Consider the following 18635-nt stretch of genomic DNA (forward strand, 5'->3'; position numbering starts at 1 on the left):
ATCGAATCCCACGTCGGGCTCCCGGTGCATGGAGCCTGCTTCTCCCTCTGCCTATGTCTCTGCCTCTCTCTCTCTCCCTCTCTCTCTCTCTCTGTGACTATCATAAATAAATAAAAAATAAAAATAAATAAATAAATAAATAAATAAATAAATAAATAAAAAAAAAAATGGGAAGGAGGGACTTCCTTCTCTGACCATCTGTCTTAGCTCAGAGGCAGAAGGTGGCTGATCTCCAGATGCTCCTGGTAGAGCAAGAGAAGCCAAGTCACCCACATGGAGCCAAAGGCACACACTTTCCCGCTCCCAGAGCTAAACAGCTTTCCCTGAACCAATGTGAGGTCAGGAACACGTACCTCTACATAGAGAGGGAGAAAAGAGCTGCCCCCATCCCCAAATAACTCCCCAGTTCTCCTAGTGGGCTTGGATGCCTCTCCTGATGGGGCCTCCCTAGGTCTCCTTCTGAAAGCAAAGTGAAAGCACTTGGGATCCCTACTGCCAGGTGGGCTCAGACTCCCTGGCCTAGAGTTCTGTTTCCATGCATCTCCTCCTCCCCCGAAACATGAGGTCCCAACAGAGGCATGATGGACCCCTGCCCAGTTTCTGCCAGTTAGGACACTACATGCAGCAGAGGCCAACAGCATCTGATGGGCATGGCTAGCCCCCAACTTTCTGGCTACCTGACGCCCCAGCCTGGATTTCGAAGTGCTTTGGCACTCAGGGAGAGCTCAGGATGGGGGAAGGAAGAGCTTTCCCATTCATTTGTGCCATAAACTACCCTTACTGGCTGCCCCAGAGAGAGCAGCTATCCTCATCTCCCGTTCCTTCCCCAAGTTCTGTTTCTGGACAGTTCTACCATGAGCGGTAGAAGCCTGGTGAGTCCAGAGCCTCAGTTTTGAGGTTGAGAATACAATCATCCGTGGTCTCACCTTTCTGGAAGGCAAACTACTCCTTACTGAGAGTTGCCAAGAAATAGGGATGAGGGAGTTCCTGAACCTATGGTAGGAGGAGTCACCCTCCTCAGACCCTGGGAGGCGGCTCAGGGGACACCAGGCATGCTGCCCACATCCTTTCATGCCTGGGAGTCTTCTAGCACCATCCAGGCACAGCCCCGACCCCTCCAAAGGGGGTTCCTGGACCCTCTCCAGGTCCCGGCTCTGGCCTCCCTGGGACAGTCTTGGGTAAAAGGTTCTAGAAAGATGAGTGAGAAAATGACCAGAAAGAGGATCAAGAGGCCAGGAGCCAGGTCCTCCAGCACGAGTGGTGAGAGGTGGGGAAAGAGGCCTTACCTGAGAGGGCTGCCGTGAGCAATCCAACAGTCGCAGAGAAGAGCCACATGTCTGGTGCCATCTCTGACTGCTACGTGTGCCTGCCAGAGGGAAGAACCATCCTGGGGCCGGCAGGTGGATGTGGCTGCTGTGCGTTCCTCGAACCTGCTCGGACCTTAGCTGCTCCCGCTTATAACCTTCTCTCTGCAAGAGAGTGCTCCTTTGCACGCATGCGACCAAACCCAGCCTGTGAGTGTCTCTCTTCTGTGCTCTACTTGTGGTTTTGGTCTCCAGGAAGCCAGGCTGGTATCACAGGGGCTGAGAGGGAGAGCCTGGCTGCCTCTGCTGTGAGCCCACCCAGCCTGGCTGAACCCCAGGAGTCACAGAAACACACACACACACACACACACTTCCTCTAAGTGTCTCCTAAGGAAAAGGGAAGTGAGCGCATGCTTTCTTTCTGGAGACCTGATATATAGTCGATGTTCAACCAACACATGTGGGAAGAATGGATGCCTGACCCACAGCCTGTCCCAGGCCACAGAATCCAGGTCTTCTGGGATAAAATCCCAAGACTTACTTTGTCCTTGGGTGTGTTTATGGCTGGGAAGAAGGAGGGTGTGGTCTTGCACTTGCTTCAGATTCTTCTCAGAGAATCAAGTGAAGAAGGGTCTGAGACATGGTGTGCACCCCGTCTCCTTACAGGGTGGAGGTGTCCTCTGCAATGGTGCAGGTGGCTCCAGTACACACCCCCCACCTGTGGGCACTGGGCTGGGTGTCTATTCCTCAGGGAGAGAGAGGCATGGGATCTGGCCCAGGAAGGACAAGCAGGGTTTCAACAGGCAGAGAGGGGGAAGGCCTCCGGAAGGGTCAGCAGGAACAGCAAGAGGGCTATTCCCAGTCCCAAGGGCCAGGGCTGCTTGGGAAACTCTGAGTTGTTCAGCTTGTCTGCAGTGGATGCTGTGGGAAGGGGACAGGGATTTAGAGTGGGTTTTTTTTTTAAAGATTTGATTTATTTATTTTAGAGAGAGAGGGAGAGCTTGAGTCAGGGAAAGGGCAAAGGGAGGGGGAGAGAGAATCCCCAGCAGACTCTGCACCAAGCGTGGAGCCCGAGTTAGGGCTCAGTCTCATGACCCCAAGATCATGACCTGAGCTAAAACCAAGAGTTGGATGCTCCCCCGACTGAGCCCCCAGGAGCCCCAGGGACCTGCTGTGTTTCATTCACCGCTGCACTCCCTGTGGGGCGCAAGGTAGATGCAGAATAAATGCTGTTGAGTGACTGAAGGAGCAGAGAACGTACTTTGGTGGTTTAAGCAGAATCCTCGGAGAAATGGAGTCCAGAGGAAACTGGCTCCATCCTGGCCCTTTGTCGTGTGACCGTAGCTCTGGCCTGATGCTTCCTTTCTCTCTGTTTGCCTTCATTCCCCCATCTGTGGAGTGGAGAGCATTTCTCCACTGGGTCCCCATCCAAGGGGGCATCGGTTGCAGGTTTGGGAGCCACAGAGAGCCAGGCCCCCTCCCCCAGGAACCCTGCCTCGACCTGGGAGCTGGACCGGACTGTGGCTGCCCCCTGGTGGAAGGCCCCGGTAGCACAGGCGGTGAAGAGGGGGCCTTCATCCCCTGGGTTCACTTCCATTCAACTGACACTTAGGGAGACTTTGGTGTGGGAAACTCTGGAATGGGCTAGGTGGGAGATGAAGGTGGGAAACCATATCCCTGCCCTCAAGGAGCATGGGGGTCTCAAACCCAGGTGACCAAAGCACAGGCCAGGGTACGATGGACACAAGGAGAGGTGTCCTACTGCTGGGCAACATCCCGAGAGAAACACATCTGAATGGGCTGGAGGGGAGGGCTAGACTTCTATTTCTGACAATATGGTAAGCAGCAGATGCTGAAAGTTCTCCTGATACAAAACACCAAAAAAGGGGTAGGGGGATAAAAACATTTATAAATATCTTTAGAAATGCAAAGCTGAGGAGCATCTGCGTGGCTCAGTGGCTGAGCGTCTGCCTTCTGCTCAGGTTGTGATCCTGGGGTCCTGGGATGGAGCCCCATGTCCAGCTCCTGCTCAACAGGGAGTCTGCTTCTCCCTCTACCCCTCCACCCTACTTGTGCTGTCTCTCTCTCTCTCTCACTTGCTCTCTCTCTCTCGAATAAAAAAAAAAGAGAAAAGATCATTGAGAGCAGAAGCGAACGTTCCTCTGAGGTACCTGCTGATCCCAGGTGGCCAAGAAGTTCAGTTTAATGGGACAAAACCTAGCGCCTGAGCAAATGGAAAGCAAAATCAGAAACCTACCCCCTAAAGCAAAACAATGAAAACCAAGACTCACAGTGAATGAACTAGGGAAGAAAAACCTCTCCAAGGGCTCGGACAGAGAATGTGCTTGGCTCAGCATTGACTCTGAGTGGAAAAAAAAGGAAATGCCAATCCTGAATGCTCCTAACCTCAAGGCCACCGGCAACTGGGGCTGAGAGGGAATTCACAGGACCTGTGAGGCAGAAACACCACCACAAACAAATAAACAAAGAGCAGGAGGATTTAGAGCAGATAGTAGTTCCTGGGGCACTTGGCAGAAACAAATGCAAAAATTCTCTCTGAAGGGAAGCCATCTGGCCCTTTTGTGTTTTGGGAGGTTTCTGATGGCTGCTTCAATCTCCTCCCTGGTTATCGGCCTGTTCAAGCTTGCCATTTGCAACGACATGGATGGACCTAGAGGGTGTTAAGCTAAGTGAAAGAAGTCAGACTGAGAAAGACAGATACTTCTATGTGGAATCTAAAAAACAAACCAAACCAAACCAAACTCATGGATCTGGAGAACAGGGTAGTGGCTGCTGGGGGTGGGGAGGGCAGTTGAGGGTGGATGGGCACAATGAATGAAGGGGCTTGAGAGGTGTAGACTCCAGTTGTGAAATGGCAGGTGATATGGATGTGGTGCACAACAGGGCGACCACAACAGTCCGTGGTATTGTGGTGCAGATTTGAAGGTTGCCAGGAGGGTGGATCTTGGAAAGGAAAATTAAAAAATTTTTTGTAACTTTTTATAGTGGTGAATGGTGATTAGCTTATTGCGGTGATCATTTCACGGGGTGCATCATCACCTTGTACACCTGAAACTAATATGATGCATATCAATCATGCCTCAATTAAAAAAAAAAAACGAGAATGATTTTGTTATAGACTCGAAAAAAAAAGAACGAGGTGGAACAGAATAATTTTCAGATAAAAATTGAGAGCATTTACAACTGACAGAGCCTCACCTAAGGAAATTTTAAAGGATATTCTTCAGGAACAAGGAGAATAATCCCAGAAGGAAATCCCACCATTCAAATAGGAATGGTGAGCAAAGAAATTCGTCAACATGGAGGTGAATTAAATAAGCATTGATGGTATACGACGATTACAATAATATCTAAGTGGTGGGTTAGAAAAAAAACAAGATAAACATAAGGAACCAGAAGAAAATGACATGAATTAATAAGGAGTGAGCAGAGTTGGGAAGGTCTATTTGTCAGAAGCATAAAATATTGACTAGCTTTTGACTTTGTTCAATTAAATGTGCATGATAAACCAGTACAATAATCAAATGGAATGAGTTGAAGAGCCTGACAGAAAGCCATGAGGAGGCAGGACAGGAAAGGAAAAGAAATGAAGGACAGAAGCACCCGGCGGGCTCAGAGGTTGAACGCCTGACTTTGGCTCAGGCCGTGACCCCTGGGTCCCGGGATCGAGTCCCACATCGGGCTCCCTGCATGGAGCCTGCTTCTCCCTCTGCCTGTGTCTCTGCCTCTCTCTCTTTCTGTGTCTCCCATGAATAAATAAATAAAATCTTTTTTTTTTTTAAAGAAAGAAATGAAGGACAAACAGAATGTTGGTAGATTTCCTGGCAGAGGGCACAGGTAAAGTTGAGGCAGGACAGCATGGGGGAGTGTCCCTGGTAATGGATGTGACACACCTCAGTCACTGTGTCTCACGAACATGAAGCTCTGAATAGGAAGCTGGAAGTTACACTGAGCTGAGTATCTAGCTCAATGAGCTCCTTTTTCTTTTCTTTTCTTTCCTTTTTTTTTTTTTTTTTTTTTTTTTGAGGGTAGTGGTGGCAAGGGGAAGAGGGAAAAGGAGAGAGAGAATCTTAAGCAGGCTCCATGCCCAGTGTGGAGCCCAGCTCAGGGCTCAATATCATAACCCTGAGGTCATGATCTGAGCCAAAATCAAGAGTCAGATGCTTAACTGACTGAGCCACTTAGGTGCCCCTTAATGAGCTGATTTTTATGTATAACTCTTGGAGCCAGGATCTTTTTTTTCTAAAGACCTCTCTCTCTCTCTTTTTAAAGTAAACTCTATGCCCAACATAAGGCTTGAACTTACAACCCCAAGATCCAGAGTCACATGCTCTACTGACTTGAGTCATCAGGTGCTCCAGAGCCAAGCCCTTTTGAACTCGATTTGCAAGGACGCTTCGTGCTCCTCCATGCTGTGGAGAGCCCAGGCATCTTTCATCCAGACTCTGTCTCTCTCCTGACCTTGGCCCAGCAAAGTGGAACATGCAACATCATTGAGGGCCTCTTTGGACAGAAGGGAGGGAAGCCCTAGGACTGCATCCTCTGTCATGTGGCACAGAGGAAAGCATCATGCAGACGGACACCTAGCGAGTGCATCCTATTCTGCCCCATGCTTCACAGGGGATCTGTTCTGATTTTCACAGCATCACAACGAAACAGGTACTGTCCCTCACACTCTCATGCAGATCAGGAAACAGGTTAGAGAGGCAGTTTGCTCAAGACCCCACAGCTAAGATGTGGAGTAGAGCTAGGCTCTGAACTTGGGGCTGTCTACTCCAAGGCCCTGAGTTCTTAACCATAGGCAGTTCAGCCTTTTGAAGGTTGGGGGACCCTGGGGGGCTTGTGGAAGCATGGATTCTTTGGCTGAAACACGGCATCTCTAGCGGGAAGGCTCTGGCTCTATGGGGCTCTGAATCTCGGACCAGCCCTGCCCCCAGCTCGATCCAGCCCACTCCTGTCTCGGGAGGCCTGAAACAAGTTCCAGAGCAGCCACAGCCAGCTCCTTGTCTTTCCTGAGGCCCAGTGTTTTGTATCACAGTCTAAACATCCACACCTAAATGTACATATATTAACCCTCATCACTTGGTCACTCATTTAACACAGATGTCTCATGTTTTAGGGGCTGGGGACACAACACTGAACAAAACAGATAAATATTGCTGCTCTTAGTGGGAGAGTCACATCACAAATAATAGACATAGCCAATAAGTAAATTATATGGAGAAAAGGAGGGAAGCTGAGTCCCGGGTACTGGGAGAGCCAGGGAGCGGTCATCCTTATAAATTGAGGCTCGGGGATCCCTGGGTGGCGCAGCAGTTTGGCACCTGCCTTTGGCCCAGGGCACGATCCTGGAGACCCGGGATCGAATCCCACGTCGGGCTCCCGGTGCATGGAGCCTGCTTCTCCCTCTGCCTGTGTCTCTGCCTCTCTCTCTCTCTGTGTGACTATCATAAATAAATAAAAATTTAAAAAAAAATTGAGGCTCGGCCTGCACCTCTCAGAAAAGCCTTGCTTGCGGATGGGTTATTAGGGAACGTGATCCTAGAGGACAGAGTGGAATACAGGGGGGTGACAAAGGAGAAGAAGGACAGTCAGTAAAAGGGTGCGCCATTGGGTTGGTCCTACTACAGCAAGTAGTGCCTGATGTCAGACTTACGAGATGGTTCTCAGACCTGTCCACTCCAGGGACGCCTCCATTCCTGCCCCCCACTGCACCAGTGCTGCTGTGGCTAGGGGGGAGAAGCTAGCTAACAGCCACACGCAAAGGCATCCTGTCCACTGGATTGCTGGAGCCTCCTGTGGGTACACCTTCTCTACTGGGCATTAACATAAGACACAGAGCATTGCATGCTTGGTGTCCACTCCCCCAGACCCATCCCCAGCTCCTCCCCACCCCACCAGGGGCTCATGGTTAACCCTGCCTTCAGCCACTTTTCCTTCTGCAGGCAGCAGATGACCAGAGGTACTTTCACATCTCGGCCCCCACAGGAGGGCTTCTATTTCTAGTTAGTAACTGCCTATGCCCTTGTTGATGGAAACCAGACTTGAGTTTTCCTCCTCCGTCAATGGCAGCTCCATGGAAGCCAGAGTATGAACGAGTTTAGAGAAAAACATGAACACAACAGAGGTCAGGGTCATCTGTTCTTTCTTTCTTTCTTTCTTTGTTCATGAGAGACACAGACTGAGAGAGAGGCAGAGACACAGGCAGAGGGAGAAGCAGACTTCATGCAGGGAGCCCAACGTGGGACTTGATCCCGGGACCGTGGGATCACACTCTGGGCCGAAGGCAGACACTAAACCGCTGAGCCACCCAGGCATCCCCTGTTCTTATTTCTTTGCACCTTCTGGACCTGTTTGGGCCTGAAGCTATTGTGTACAGTGAATCCCTTACAACCTGGTGCATGCAATACCCAGCTTAGGACTAGCTCTTAGGTCACCCAGTCTTTGGTGACCCATCATCAGGCACAAGTCTCCATGTAGCCAGCAGGAGATGGTTTTCAAATGACAAGTGGTTCTTTGCTATAGGAGTCATAGATTTACTCCAGGGCTTTGCTTTTCCCCCTTTAGAGCCTTCCAGATACTCCACACAGCATCCTCATTTTTTTTTTAAAGATTTTTTATTTATTCATTTGAGAGAGAGAGAGAGAGAGTATGAACAGGAGGAGGAGCAGAGGGAGATGGAGAAGCAGGCTTCCCACTGAGCAGGAAGCCTGATGCAGGGCTCAATTTCCAATACCCTGAGATTAGGACAGAGCCAAAGGCAAAGGTTTAACTAATTGAGCCTCCCCCAGGCACCCCCCACATAGCATCCTTATTCGTCTTGGCATCTTTGGCATGATTGGACTTCGCAGGTCTTATGATCAGGTTAGCACAGCGGTCTGCATCATGCCTAGAACTGCCATAGAGCCTTCTCTTGCTCTGGGCTCCACTCAGAACTGGCAGCCCCTCAAGTCACATGAAAAATGGGTCAGAACAGAATTGCTAAGGATAGTCTATGCTCCAAATTCTAAACAGATCTACTGTGTACTGTGCCCTGTTCTTGGTGGGAGGGGATGCAAGGTTCAAAGTCTTGCTCTTTGCCATAGAGGCAGTATCCTGGCATGCTCTAGACCTTTGGATACCTAAAATCTTCTCCAACATGGCAGCCACCTAAATCTTTGTGGGGCGTGTGTCCCTCCTTTTAGCACACAGAGAGCAGCAGTTCTCAACCTCGTTGGTCTCAAGCCTCCTTTATATTCTTAAAAATTATCAAGACCCAAAGAACTTTCATTTACGTGGGTTGTACCTATTGATACTTACCATATTAGAAATTAAGTTGACACATTTTTTTTAAGATTGTATTTATTTATTCATGAGAGAGAGAGAGAGAGAGAGAGGCAGAGACACAGGAGGAGGGAGAAGCAGGCTCCATGCCAAGGGAACCCCACCCGGGACATGGCGGTGCTAAACCGTGGAGCCACCTTGGCTGCCCAAAATCGACACATTTTAAACATTTATTTAATTCATTTAAAAATAACAACAGTGAATTTATAATATGTCATTGTAAATAACATTTTTGATGAAAAGTTAGTATATATTCCTAACCAAAAGATTATTGGGAAAAGTAGCATGGTTTTACATGTTTTCAAATCTCTTTAAAGTCTGATTTTATAGAAGACACTTGGGTTCTCTTATCAGCTTCATTTAATCTGTTGAGATGTGTTGTTTTGGTCAAAGTCTATGGACAAAAATCTGTCCTCATAATAACCAATTGGAAAAAGGAGGAGATTTTTTCTTTTTACCCTTTTTAGATAATTTTAGATATTCTTCTCTGATACTGCAACAAAATTTGACAAGTGATGTTTTCTAAAGGTCAGTTGCAGTGTGAGATCTGAAACTTTATCAATGAACTTTAATTAACTGTTAAATTAAAATCCACTGGCCTATCTTGCACTTTGAATAGATCTTTTATCCGTGCATGGTTCTGTATTAACATATATCGGTCATTCTGGAACATACTGGCTCACAAAAATTATGCAGATCTCCCAAATGTTGATATATTTCATTATATGGTATCAAAAAATCACATTCTCTAATATCATCTGTGATATCATCAGGAAACCTTAAGTCCTTGGAAGCTGTCAAGAGCATGGTGACAGATAAGAGTCTTTCTAAACTTAAAATTTTCACTTAAAAGCTCCAATTTCATCACTGGCAGCAAATACTGTCATGTGTTTCCTTTGAAACGACAGGTTTCCTTTGCTTGGTTTCAAAACTTTTTCTGCCAAATTCTCCAGTCTGAATAACCATAGTTTTCAAGTAAAGACGGTGTTCCATGAAAAAAATCCCAATGACGCAGCCTGGTGGTGACCGTGGCGTGGTGGGACTCCGCGAAAGAGTGCTATGCTATTTTCATCCTATCACATACATAGAATACTAAAAAATTAGGGGTGCCTGCGTGGCTTGTTTGGTTGGGCGTCTGGCTTCCGCTCAGGTCATGATCTTAGGGTCTCGGGATCAAGCCTCACATCAGTCTCCCTGCTTGGCGAGGAGTCTGCTTCTCCCTCTACCTGCCCTTACCCTGCTCGTGCTCTCTCTCTTTCTCTCTCTGTCAAATAAATAAATAAAATCTTTAAAAACAATTTTTTTAAAGAATACTAAAAAATTGGGCAGCCTGGGTGGCTCAGCGGTTTAGCGCTGCCTTCAGCCCAGGGCTTGATTCTGGAAACCCGGGATCGAGTCCCATGTCGGGCTCCCTGCATGGAGCCTGCTTCTCCCTCTGCCTGTGTCTCTGCCTCTCTCTCTCTCTGTGTCTCTCATTAATAAAAATTAAAAAAAAAAAAGAATACTAAAAAATTGTGCGTCTAATTGTGATCTAATAATGTTAATGATTTTAACTGTTTCATTGAGAACATTCTTAGGTAAAACTCACAATTTTTTCCCTGCTTATACTCTGAGCAGAGGGTGGAAGAATGCAGTGGCTTCTAGGACAATTTCATGTCCCTGCAGATTGACTCATCATGGCTTTTGTACCAGCAAACTATGTCAGTAAAAAGGCACATGATGTCTTCATTTAGTATGAAAATAGTTTTGACCTCCTAGATCACAGAAATGGTCTTGGAGACCCACAGGACACCCATGGACCTTTGAAAACCCCTGCTTCACAGGGAAGGGCTGAGGGACTCAAGAGCTGAAACCTCGAACACCCTGAAATCCGAGCTCTTCTCTGAAGCATTGCCTGAGACATATAATCCTTCTTCAAGGGGAGCCTGGGTGGTACAGTCAGTTGAGGTCTGTCTCCTGGTGTTGGCTCAGGTCCTGGTCTCAGGGTTTTGGGATTGAGCCCCCACATCAGGCTCCACACTTAGTGCAGAGTCTGCTTGAGAATCTCTCCCTCTCCCTCTGCCCCACCCCTCTGCTCCCTCTCTCTCAAGTAAATAAATCAATCTTAAAAAGCAAACAAACAAACAAATAAAGCCCTCTTCAGGGGGCAGCCCTGTGGACATTTGGCAATAGGGATGTGCTGCCCAGTTGTCTCTTCTCTCCCACGGGTAGGATTTCAAGGCCTTTCCTCCCCTCGGATTGCTACCCGCTGGACCCAATGGTCTATTAAAATCAGCCTGAAGTTGAGCAGAAGGATACCCTCGATACCAAATTTGATCTTTGTGTAACTTTGCCTTAGAACCGCATTAGAGCAACTCTGGGAATTTAGGAAAAGAAAACAAATCAGTATAATCCCATCACCTTGACAACCACTGTTCTATTGTGGCCTCAGGTGACCCAAACAATGTTGACTCATCCCGAATCTGTTAATAAAATCCCCAAGGTTTCTTGTTGTTTTTGTTTGTTTGTTTGTTTGTTTGTTTGTTTTGTCCTACTACGACTGAGCCATGTCATCTTGGCCCTTTCCACGTGTGGCCGAGCGTGCCATGGAGAGGGCCTGACATTTACATCTATCCACTGTCCTGTGGACATCTTTTGGTGTCTGGAGTCCACTGGCCAAAGTTTCTGACTAACTTTTCAGCTTTGGGTGAAAAGTGCAGAGAAATCACACTCATCTGACATCAGTGACCACTTTAACAAATTCTCCTGTGGCAATTTGAATCTTGCATTAGAACATTCGATGTTGAAACACACTCACTGATGAGGTAAGATCTTTCCGATTAGTTTCCTGTGGCTGCTGTTAACAAATCTGGTGACAGATGACAGAAATGTATTCTCCCACAATCCACAAGGCCAGAAGCCTGACATCAAGATGTCAGGAGGGACACACTTCCTGCAGAGGCCCTCACAAAGCCTGTCCTTTACCCCCACCCTCATGTCTCATGGAGACCCCAGTTCCTTGGCACTTCTTCATTTGCAGCCACATCATCTGCTCTCCACTTCTGTCTTCCCTTCTATGTGGCATTTGTCCTTGCCCTCTGCCTTGCTCTTATGAGAACACTTGTCTATGGCATTAAGGGCCCACCAGGATAATCCAGGATAAGCACCTCCTCTCATGACCCTTAATTTAATGGCATCTCTTATCATATCAGGTAACAATCGTAGGTTCCAGGGATTAGGATATGGATGTATCTTTTTGGGGGTTACCATGCAGCCCACTATACCCTTCCCCAGCAAACATTTGTCTAACAGCAGTTTTCTGCCTGCAGGGGACATTTGGTAATGTCTGATCACATTTTGATTGTTACAACATAGGGAAAGGAGTACAGCTAGTGTCTTGTGAACAGAGGCCAGGGATGCTGCTAGCTACCCTATGATGCACAGGACAGCCCTCGCAACAAAGAAGCATCTGGTCTGAAGCGTCAATAGTGCCAAGGTTGAGAAACTCTGATTTATAGTAAATTATGATTATATCATACTCTATCTAAAAAGCCTTCACTGGGAACCCTGGGTGGCTCAGCGGTTTAGCACCTGCCTTTGGCCCGGGGCACGATCCTGGAGACCCGGGATCGAATCCCACGTCGGGCTCCCAGTGCATGGAGCCTGCTTCTCCCTCTGCCTGTGTCTCTGCCTCTCTCTCTCTCTCTCTCTCTCTGTGTGACTATCATAAATAAATAAAAATTAAAAAAATAATAATAAAAAGCCTTCACTGTCATCTCTGTATCTCGTTTCAACTTGGTTTTTCATTTTAGCCTTTATTATATGTGACAATAAATGTGCCGTGTTCTCGTCTGTTCTGTTTTATTCCCTTCTCTTCTTTTGCTCAACTGTTGCCCAAGTACTGGAACGTCACCTCCACAAGGGCCCAGATTTGTGTCCATTGTGCTTATTGCTGTATCCTCAGCCACTTGCACAGCCTCCAACGCACAGTGAGCAATATCAACGTTTATTTATTTGTTAGTTACTTAAGGTGCAGACGTTTCCTGAGCTCTTACATATGCCAACCACCAGGCTGGGTTATCTTGTTTTGATACAAAAAAAGCATACAGGGTAAGTATTTTTCATTCTCTACTATTCAGATAAAGTACCAATGAGGTTAAGTAACTTAATGAAGATCACACAGCTCTTGAGAAGTCAAGACAAGGCCTTTGCTCAGTTGTCCAGCCCTGGAGTTCATCCTCCTATGTGCCTGGAACAGAGATGAAGACACAACCCCGTCCTCAGAAAGTCTCTAGTCTAATGGGATAAACAGGCAAGTAAAGCAGGCATTTATGACATGAGTCCCTACAGGTGCCTCTAAGGGCTAACCTGAACTTGAGAAACTAGAGGAGACTTCTTGGAAGAGGCGACATCTCGGTCAAGTCCTGAGGGAACAGGATTCGTTAGTGATGGGAGGTTCTAGGCTCTAGCGGGGTGCAGCACATGCCAACTTCCAGAGATAGGACTGGAAGCTGACAGTGGCTGAGGGGCGGCATAGAGGCAGGGGGCATGGAGAGGGAGCTGCTGGGGGTGAGGCTCAAGAGGCAGCTCCATGTCAGCATGTTGGCCCAGATTTCACAGACCCCCTGCCACACCCCTTCCCCAACTTCAAGAGTAGCAAGAAATCTAGATTTTCATATTTCTGAATGTTCAAGGAGATAAGTAATTTTTTTAAATATTTATTTATTTATTTAGAGCGAGCGAGCAGTGGAGAGGGGTAGAGAGAAAGGGAGAGAGAATCTAAAGCGGATTCCCTGCTGAGCGCAGAGCCACACATGGGACTCGATCCCACGCCTCTGAGGTCATGATCTGAGCCAAAATCAAGAGTCAGACACTTAACGGACTGAGCCACCCAGATGCCCCATAAGCTAAGTAATTTTTTAAAAGATTTTATTTATTTAAAAGAGAGAGAGAGAGAGAGACAGGGAACAAGAGCACACAAGCGGCAGGGTGGGGGCAGGGACAGAAGGAAAGGAAGAGGCAGGCTCCCCGCTGAGCTGGGAGCCCGAAGTGGGGCTCAGTCCTGGCACCCAGGCGCCCTAAAAATGTTTTAAGTCAAAAAACAATAATGAAAGCAAGAACAAAAACTGCACATCAGGTGGCCAAATTCTCTCTGGATCAAACTGCTTCTGTTTATGGGTCATGGTCACAGGCCACCTGCTCTGGGTCTCCTCAGTACTGAAACTGCTCTCCAGCTCCCTTAAATGTGGGCAATCAAACTTAACTCGTGTTTGGGGGACAGTCACGTCTATGTTCAGAATGCCACTCCCGCTATCTGTAAAAGGCAGTTTTCCCCAGTGGTCTCCCTAGGTAAGCAGATCCCAGGACCTTCCCTAGCACCCCACCCAAGTTCCTGGCCCCCATGCATCTCGGGAATGGGGACTAGACAGAAAGGAAGCAACTTAATTTGTCTCTTCTTTGATGCCTTTCTCTCTGTTTTTCGTCTGTTGACTACATTGTTTCAATGAGGTCACTTTCCCTTTGTCCTCCGGCAAGGTCACTGAAGGTCGCTGGCAGCAGACCAGTGCTCTCATCTGCAAAACTCAGCCCTCTGGGATGGCGTTCATCACATCCACCACACTGGTGATCTTGCCAAGAGAGAACAGAGCTGAGTCTGATGTGACATGCACTTCATCATCATGCCCTGATGATCCTGAGCTTCCTCCAAGAAGAGGCAAAGGCAGCTTAATCTTAGCATGAGGGAGAGGCTAGGAGACCCCAGTCTCTGCCCACGTCATCCAAAGCATCTGTTCTTGACTGAAGTGGCTGACACAGAATCCAGGGCAGGGAGCTCTGCTTTCTCTTCACCACCCCATATTATACCTTACCCTACATGGGCTTGCCTCATCCATCACAGCTTGTGTTTCTCACCTGATACTAAATTTAAGAACCTAATTTTGAGGGACATCTACAGTTCTTCAGTAGGTGAATGGATGGATACATTGTGGTCCATCCGTTCAGACAGTTATTCAAAAGAAATGAGGTATGGGGCCATGAAAAGCCATGGAGGAATCTTAAATGTGTATTTAAGAAGAAGTCAATCTGAAAAGGCTATACCCAGTGCATGATTCCAGCTCTATGACATTCTGGAAAAGGCAAAGATGGAGACAGCAAATTCAGTGGTTGCTGGAGAGTGGGGGGTGGGAGTGGTGGGGGTAGGGAGTGGGCACATAAATAAATGCAGCACAGAGGATGTTTAAGGCAGTGACAATACTCTATGTGATATTATAATGATGGGCACATGTCATCATACATTTGTCCATAGAATGTACACCAAGAGTGAGCCCTAAGGTAAACTATAGACTTTGGGTGATTATCATGGGTCAGTATCAGTTCATTCCTGGTTAAAAATGTACCATTCTGGTGGGTGATGTTAATAATGGGGAAGGCTGTGCACATTAAGGGCAGGGGGCATATGAGAATCTCTGTATCTCCCTCTCAATTTGGTTGTAAACCTAAAATTGCTCTTTAAAAAAATTAATTCTTAAAAAAAAGAAAAAAAAGGACAAAGTTCTTGGCCCAGTGGAACTTCTATTGGAGAAAACAATGAACCAGCAATTAGACAAATAGTATGTGCTCTGAAGATATGAACACAAGACAGTGTGACCGAGGATGGGGGCTGGGAATCCAGCAGGCAGCTACCTAGGACCACCAGGAAGGTCTCTATGAAGAGGGGACATTTCAGCTGAAATCTGAATAAAGAGAAGAAACCAGCCTTGCAGGGTTCCGGAAGAAGAGCAGTTCTGGCAGAGGTCAGAACTCAGCAGTCAGGGGAGCAGAAAGAAGGTCCCCGGGGCTGGACTTGAGTGGTTGGGGACCGTCATGAGGTTGGAAGAAGGCAGGGGTCAGAACTCACTGGGCTTCTAGGTTGAGTGAGGGCCAGCTCTTCATCCAAGTGCACTGCAGGGCTTGGAGGAGGGGGTGTTGAGGCCTGGTTTGGGTTAGTCTGAGATCCAGGCTGTCCAAATCTCAACTCACTTGTGGGCCTTCTATGGTACCCCATGCTTCCCGAAGGTGTCCCTGCTTCCTTCCCCCCAGTAGCACTTACACAATCTGAATTGCATTTGGAGAGCTTCCCCTGTCACCCAGGAGCCCCAGCGGTGGTTCAACCCCAGTTCACTGATCTGGAACAGCCGTCCTGCCCCCCCCTCCTACAGGTCCTCTGGGCCTCAGTCTCTGCATCAGTCAAGAGGGCGAGGATGGGGAAGAGGGGGAAACCAAAAAATACAAATGGTGTTTCCAGTTGTGTCACAGTGGCTTTGGATTGTGATCGGAAGAGGATGCAGCCAAAGTGGGATCCGGGAAGGAAATGAAAGTGAAAGATGGAAACTCTTCCTCCAGGCTCCAGAGGTGGGGGCAGGAGGACTAGGCTGGGGAAGGAGGGAGGTTTTCAGAAAGCTGGGCAGGCGCAGACCCTGTGACCCAGGCTTTCGGTTCTCCTAAGCCCCCCACGGCACCATGTGACCCAGAGTGGCCGCAGGAAGGGGAAGCAGGAGAGCCCAGAATTTCTCAAGAAGCAGAAAGCTGGACGGAGGCTGAGCTGGAGGGAGAGGCCGAGGGGCCCAGGGAGGAGAGGAGGCAGAGGTGGGGGGGAGTGGGGGGGCAGCAGAGGAGCGGGTGGGAGGTCCCCCTCCGCAGGGTGCAGGCCAGGGGTCAGGGCAACCGGGGAGAGCAACGGAAAGGGGGGCAAGGGGCAGAGAAGAGGGTGAAGGAGGGTGGGCAGGGAGGTCGAGAGGAGGAGGAGAGTCAGGCGTGGGTGGAGGGGAGGGGACAGGACAGGGATGCGGAGGGCGAGGCTGGGTAGCCCCTGAGGTCGGGGCGCGGGCGGCCGCGGTGCTGCTGGTGGAGACCCTGGGGGCGCCGCCTTCCTCCTTCGGCGTCTCGGCCGACCCGGTGCCCTACCTGGGCCGGGCTCGTCCCCCTGGGCGCCTGGGCCTGCTGCCGCCACCGCCACCGCCTCCCCGACGCCGCCCCGCGCCCCTACTGCGCGCCCCCCCTGCTGCGGCTCCGGGGCGCCGGCCCCCAGCTCCATCCCAGCAACCTGCCGCCTGCGCCTCGGGGCTGACCAGGGGAGGCGCAGGACCCCGGGACGGGACGGAGCCAGGCGCCACCTCACACAAGCCGCTTCCCCTGTCCGCGCCGGGTCCCCGCGTTGGAGACCAGAGGGGCCTTGACTCCAAGGGCCACGCGACGGCTGCAGGGTGATGTGGGCGCCCCCGTGCTAACCCCTTTCATCCTCTTCACCACCCAGGAGGTGGGCGCTAGTCTCAGGTCCACCTTACACACGAGAACGCTAAGGTTTCAGGGTGTTAATCCACCTGTCCAAGGTCAGGAGAGAGCAGGTCAAGGAGACCAAGGGCAACTAGACTTCAGGCCTCACCACAGCAAGCCCTGTCTGCGTCGTGGGGATCTGGGGGCCAGGGAAGAGCAAGTCCCTTCCAACCAGCAGTGTGAGAGGTGGGGTCCCCTCTCAATCCCTTTCTCAGATCCCAGCTCTGCCACTCACTAGCCAGGAGCACTTGGGCAAATATCTGGACTTCTGAACCTTTCTCTGTATGCCTTTGCACAGCACGGGGCACACAGGACGAATGCAGTAAATATTTACCAAATGAATGAGTGAATGCCTAACAACAAGGCTATATTTTTTTGTAATTTTTATTTATTTATGATAGTCAGAGAGAGAGAGAGAGAGAGAGAGAGAGGCAGAGACATAGGCAGAGGGAGAAGCAGGCTCCATGCACCGGGAGCCCGACGTGGGACTCGATCCCGGGTCTCCAGGATCGCGCCCTGGGCCAAAGGCAGGCGCCAAACCGCTGCGCCACCCAGGGATCCCCAACAAGGCTATATTTTGATAGCTGTACTCAATGGGATATTAGACCATAACTTTAAGTAATAAGTAATATGATTAAAACAACCACATATGGTGTTGCCTGAGCAAAAGCGAGGCAGAACTGCAGAGTATGATTAAAGTCATATGAAAAGACTAGGAGTCAGCTAAAAGGGGAAACCAGAAAAAATGGTAACAATGGTATGATCAGGCCCTGGACTCATTGTACTTCTCCCTTACCGCCTCTGTTTTTCAAAGGTTCTTTAATTGTACGTATTCACCATCATAGAGGGGACAGTTTATTTGCCAACACATAGCATAACACCCAGTGCTCATCCCGCCAAGTGCCCCCCTCAGTGCCCAGACCCAGTCACCCCAACCCCCCACCCACCTCCCTTTCCACCACCCCTTGTTCATTTCCCAGAGTTAGGTGTCTCTCATGTTCTGTCTCCCTCTCTGATATTTTCACTCATTTTGTCTCCTTTCCTCTTTATTCGCTTTCACTATTTTTTATATTCCCCAAATGAATGAGACCATATAATGTTTGTCCTTCTCCGATTGGCTGATTTCACTCAGCATATTACCCTTCCAGTTCCATCCACGTCGAAGCAAATGGTGGGTATTTGTCGTTTCTAATGGCTGAGGAATATTCCATTGTGTACATAAACCACATCTTCTTTATCCACTCATCTTTCGGTGGACACCGAGGCTCCCTCCACAGTTTGGCTATTGTGGACATTGCTGCTAGAAACATCGGGGTGCAGGTGTCCCGACGTTTCATTGCATCTGTATCTTTGGGGTAAATCCCCAGCAGGGCAATTGCTGGGTCGTAGGGCAGGTCTATTTTTAACCCTTTGAAGAACCTCCACACAGTTTTCCAGAGTGGCTGCACCAGTTCACATTCCCACCAACAGTGCAAGAGTGTTCTCCTCATAAAGGGGGCATTTTAAAAAGAATCATTGCATCCTGCTGATGCCCACTGTTCGGCATCCTACACAGTTTCCAGTGTCCTTACCAAGGATCTACTCATCTAGCCTATTTGGATTCCTTTGGTGATGGGGGACTCAGTTCCCCCAGGGCTTCCTGTCCATTCCTAGGCTACTGTTGACCTTCCTTTAGACTAGGAGACCCCCAAAATCTGC

General features: G+C 48.9%; 1 protein-coding gene across 5 annotated transcripts in view; it reads right to left on the bottom strand.

The window, feature by feature from the left end:
- CD6 (CD6 molecule) overlaps positions 1 to 1643 on the bottom strand; it is a 39887-nt gene extending 38244 nt beyond the window's left edge. For 2 of the 5 annotated variants that reach the window (XM_038564428.1, XM_038564426.1), the window contains exon 1: positions 1287 to 1642. In XM_038564428.1, coding sequence (XP_038420356.1) covers positions 1287 to 1347 — 61 coding nt within the window. In that variant the 5' untranslated portion in view covers positions 1348 to 1642. Of the gene's footprint in view, positions 1 to 1286 lie in introns of all 5 variants that reach the window. The other 3 variants (XM_038564427.1, XM_038564424.1, XM_038564425.1) reach the window with 3 other exon arrangements.
- Between the last annotated feature and the right edge of the window lie 16992 nt (positions 1644 to 18635).

This window comes from Canis lupus, chromosome 18 (genome assembly GCF_011100685.1).
Source record: "Canis lupus familiaris isolate Mischka breed German Shepherd chromosome 18, alternate assembly UU_Cfam_GSD_1.0, whole genome shotgun sequence".
NCBI lineage: Eukaryota > Metazoa > Chordata > Mammalia > Carnivora > Canidae > Canis > Canis lupus.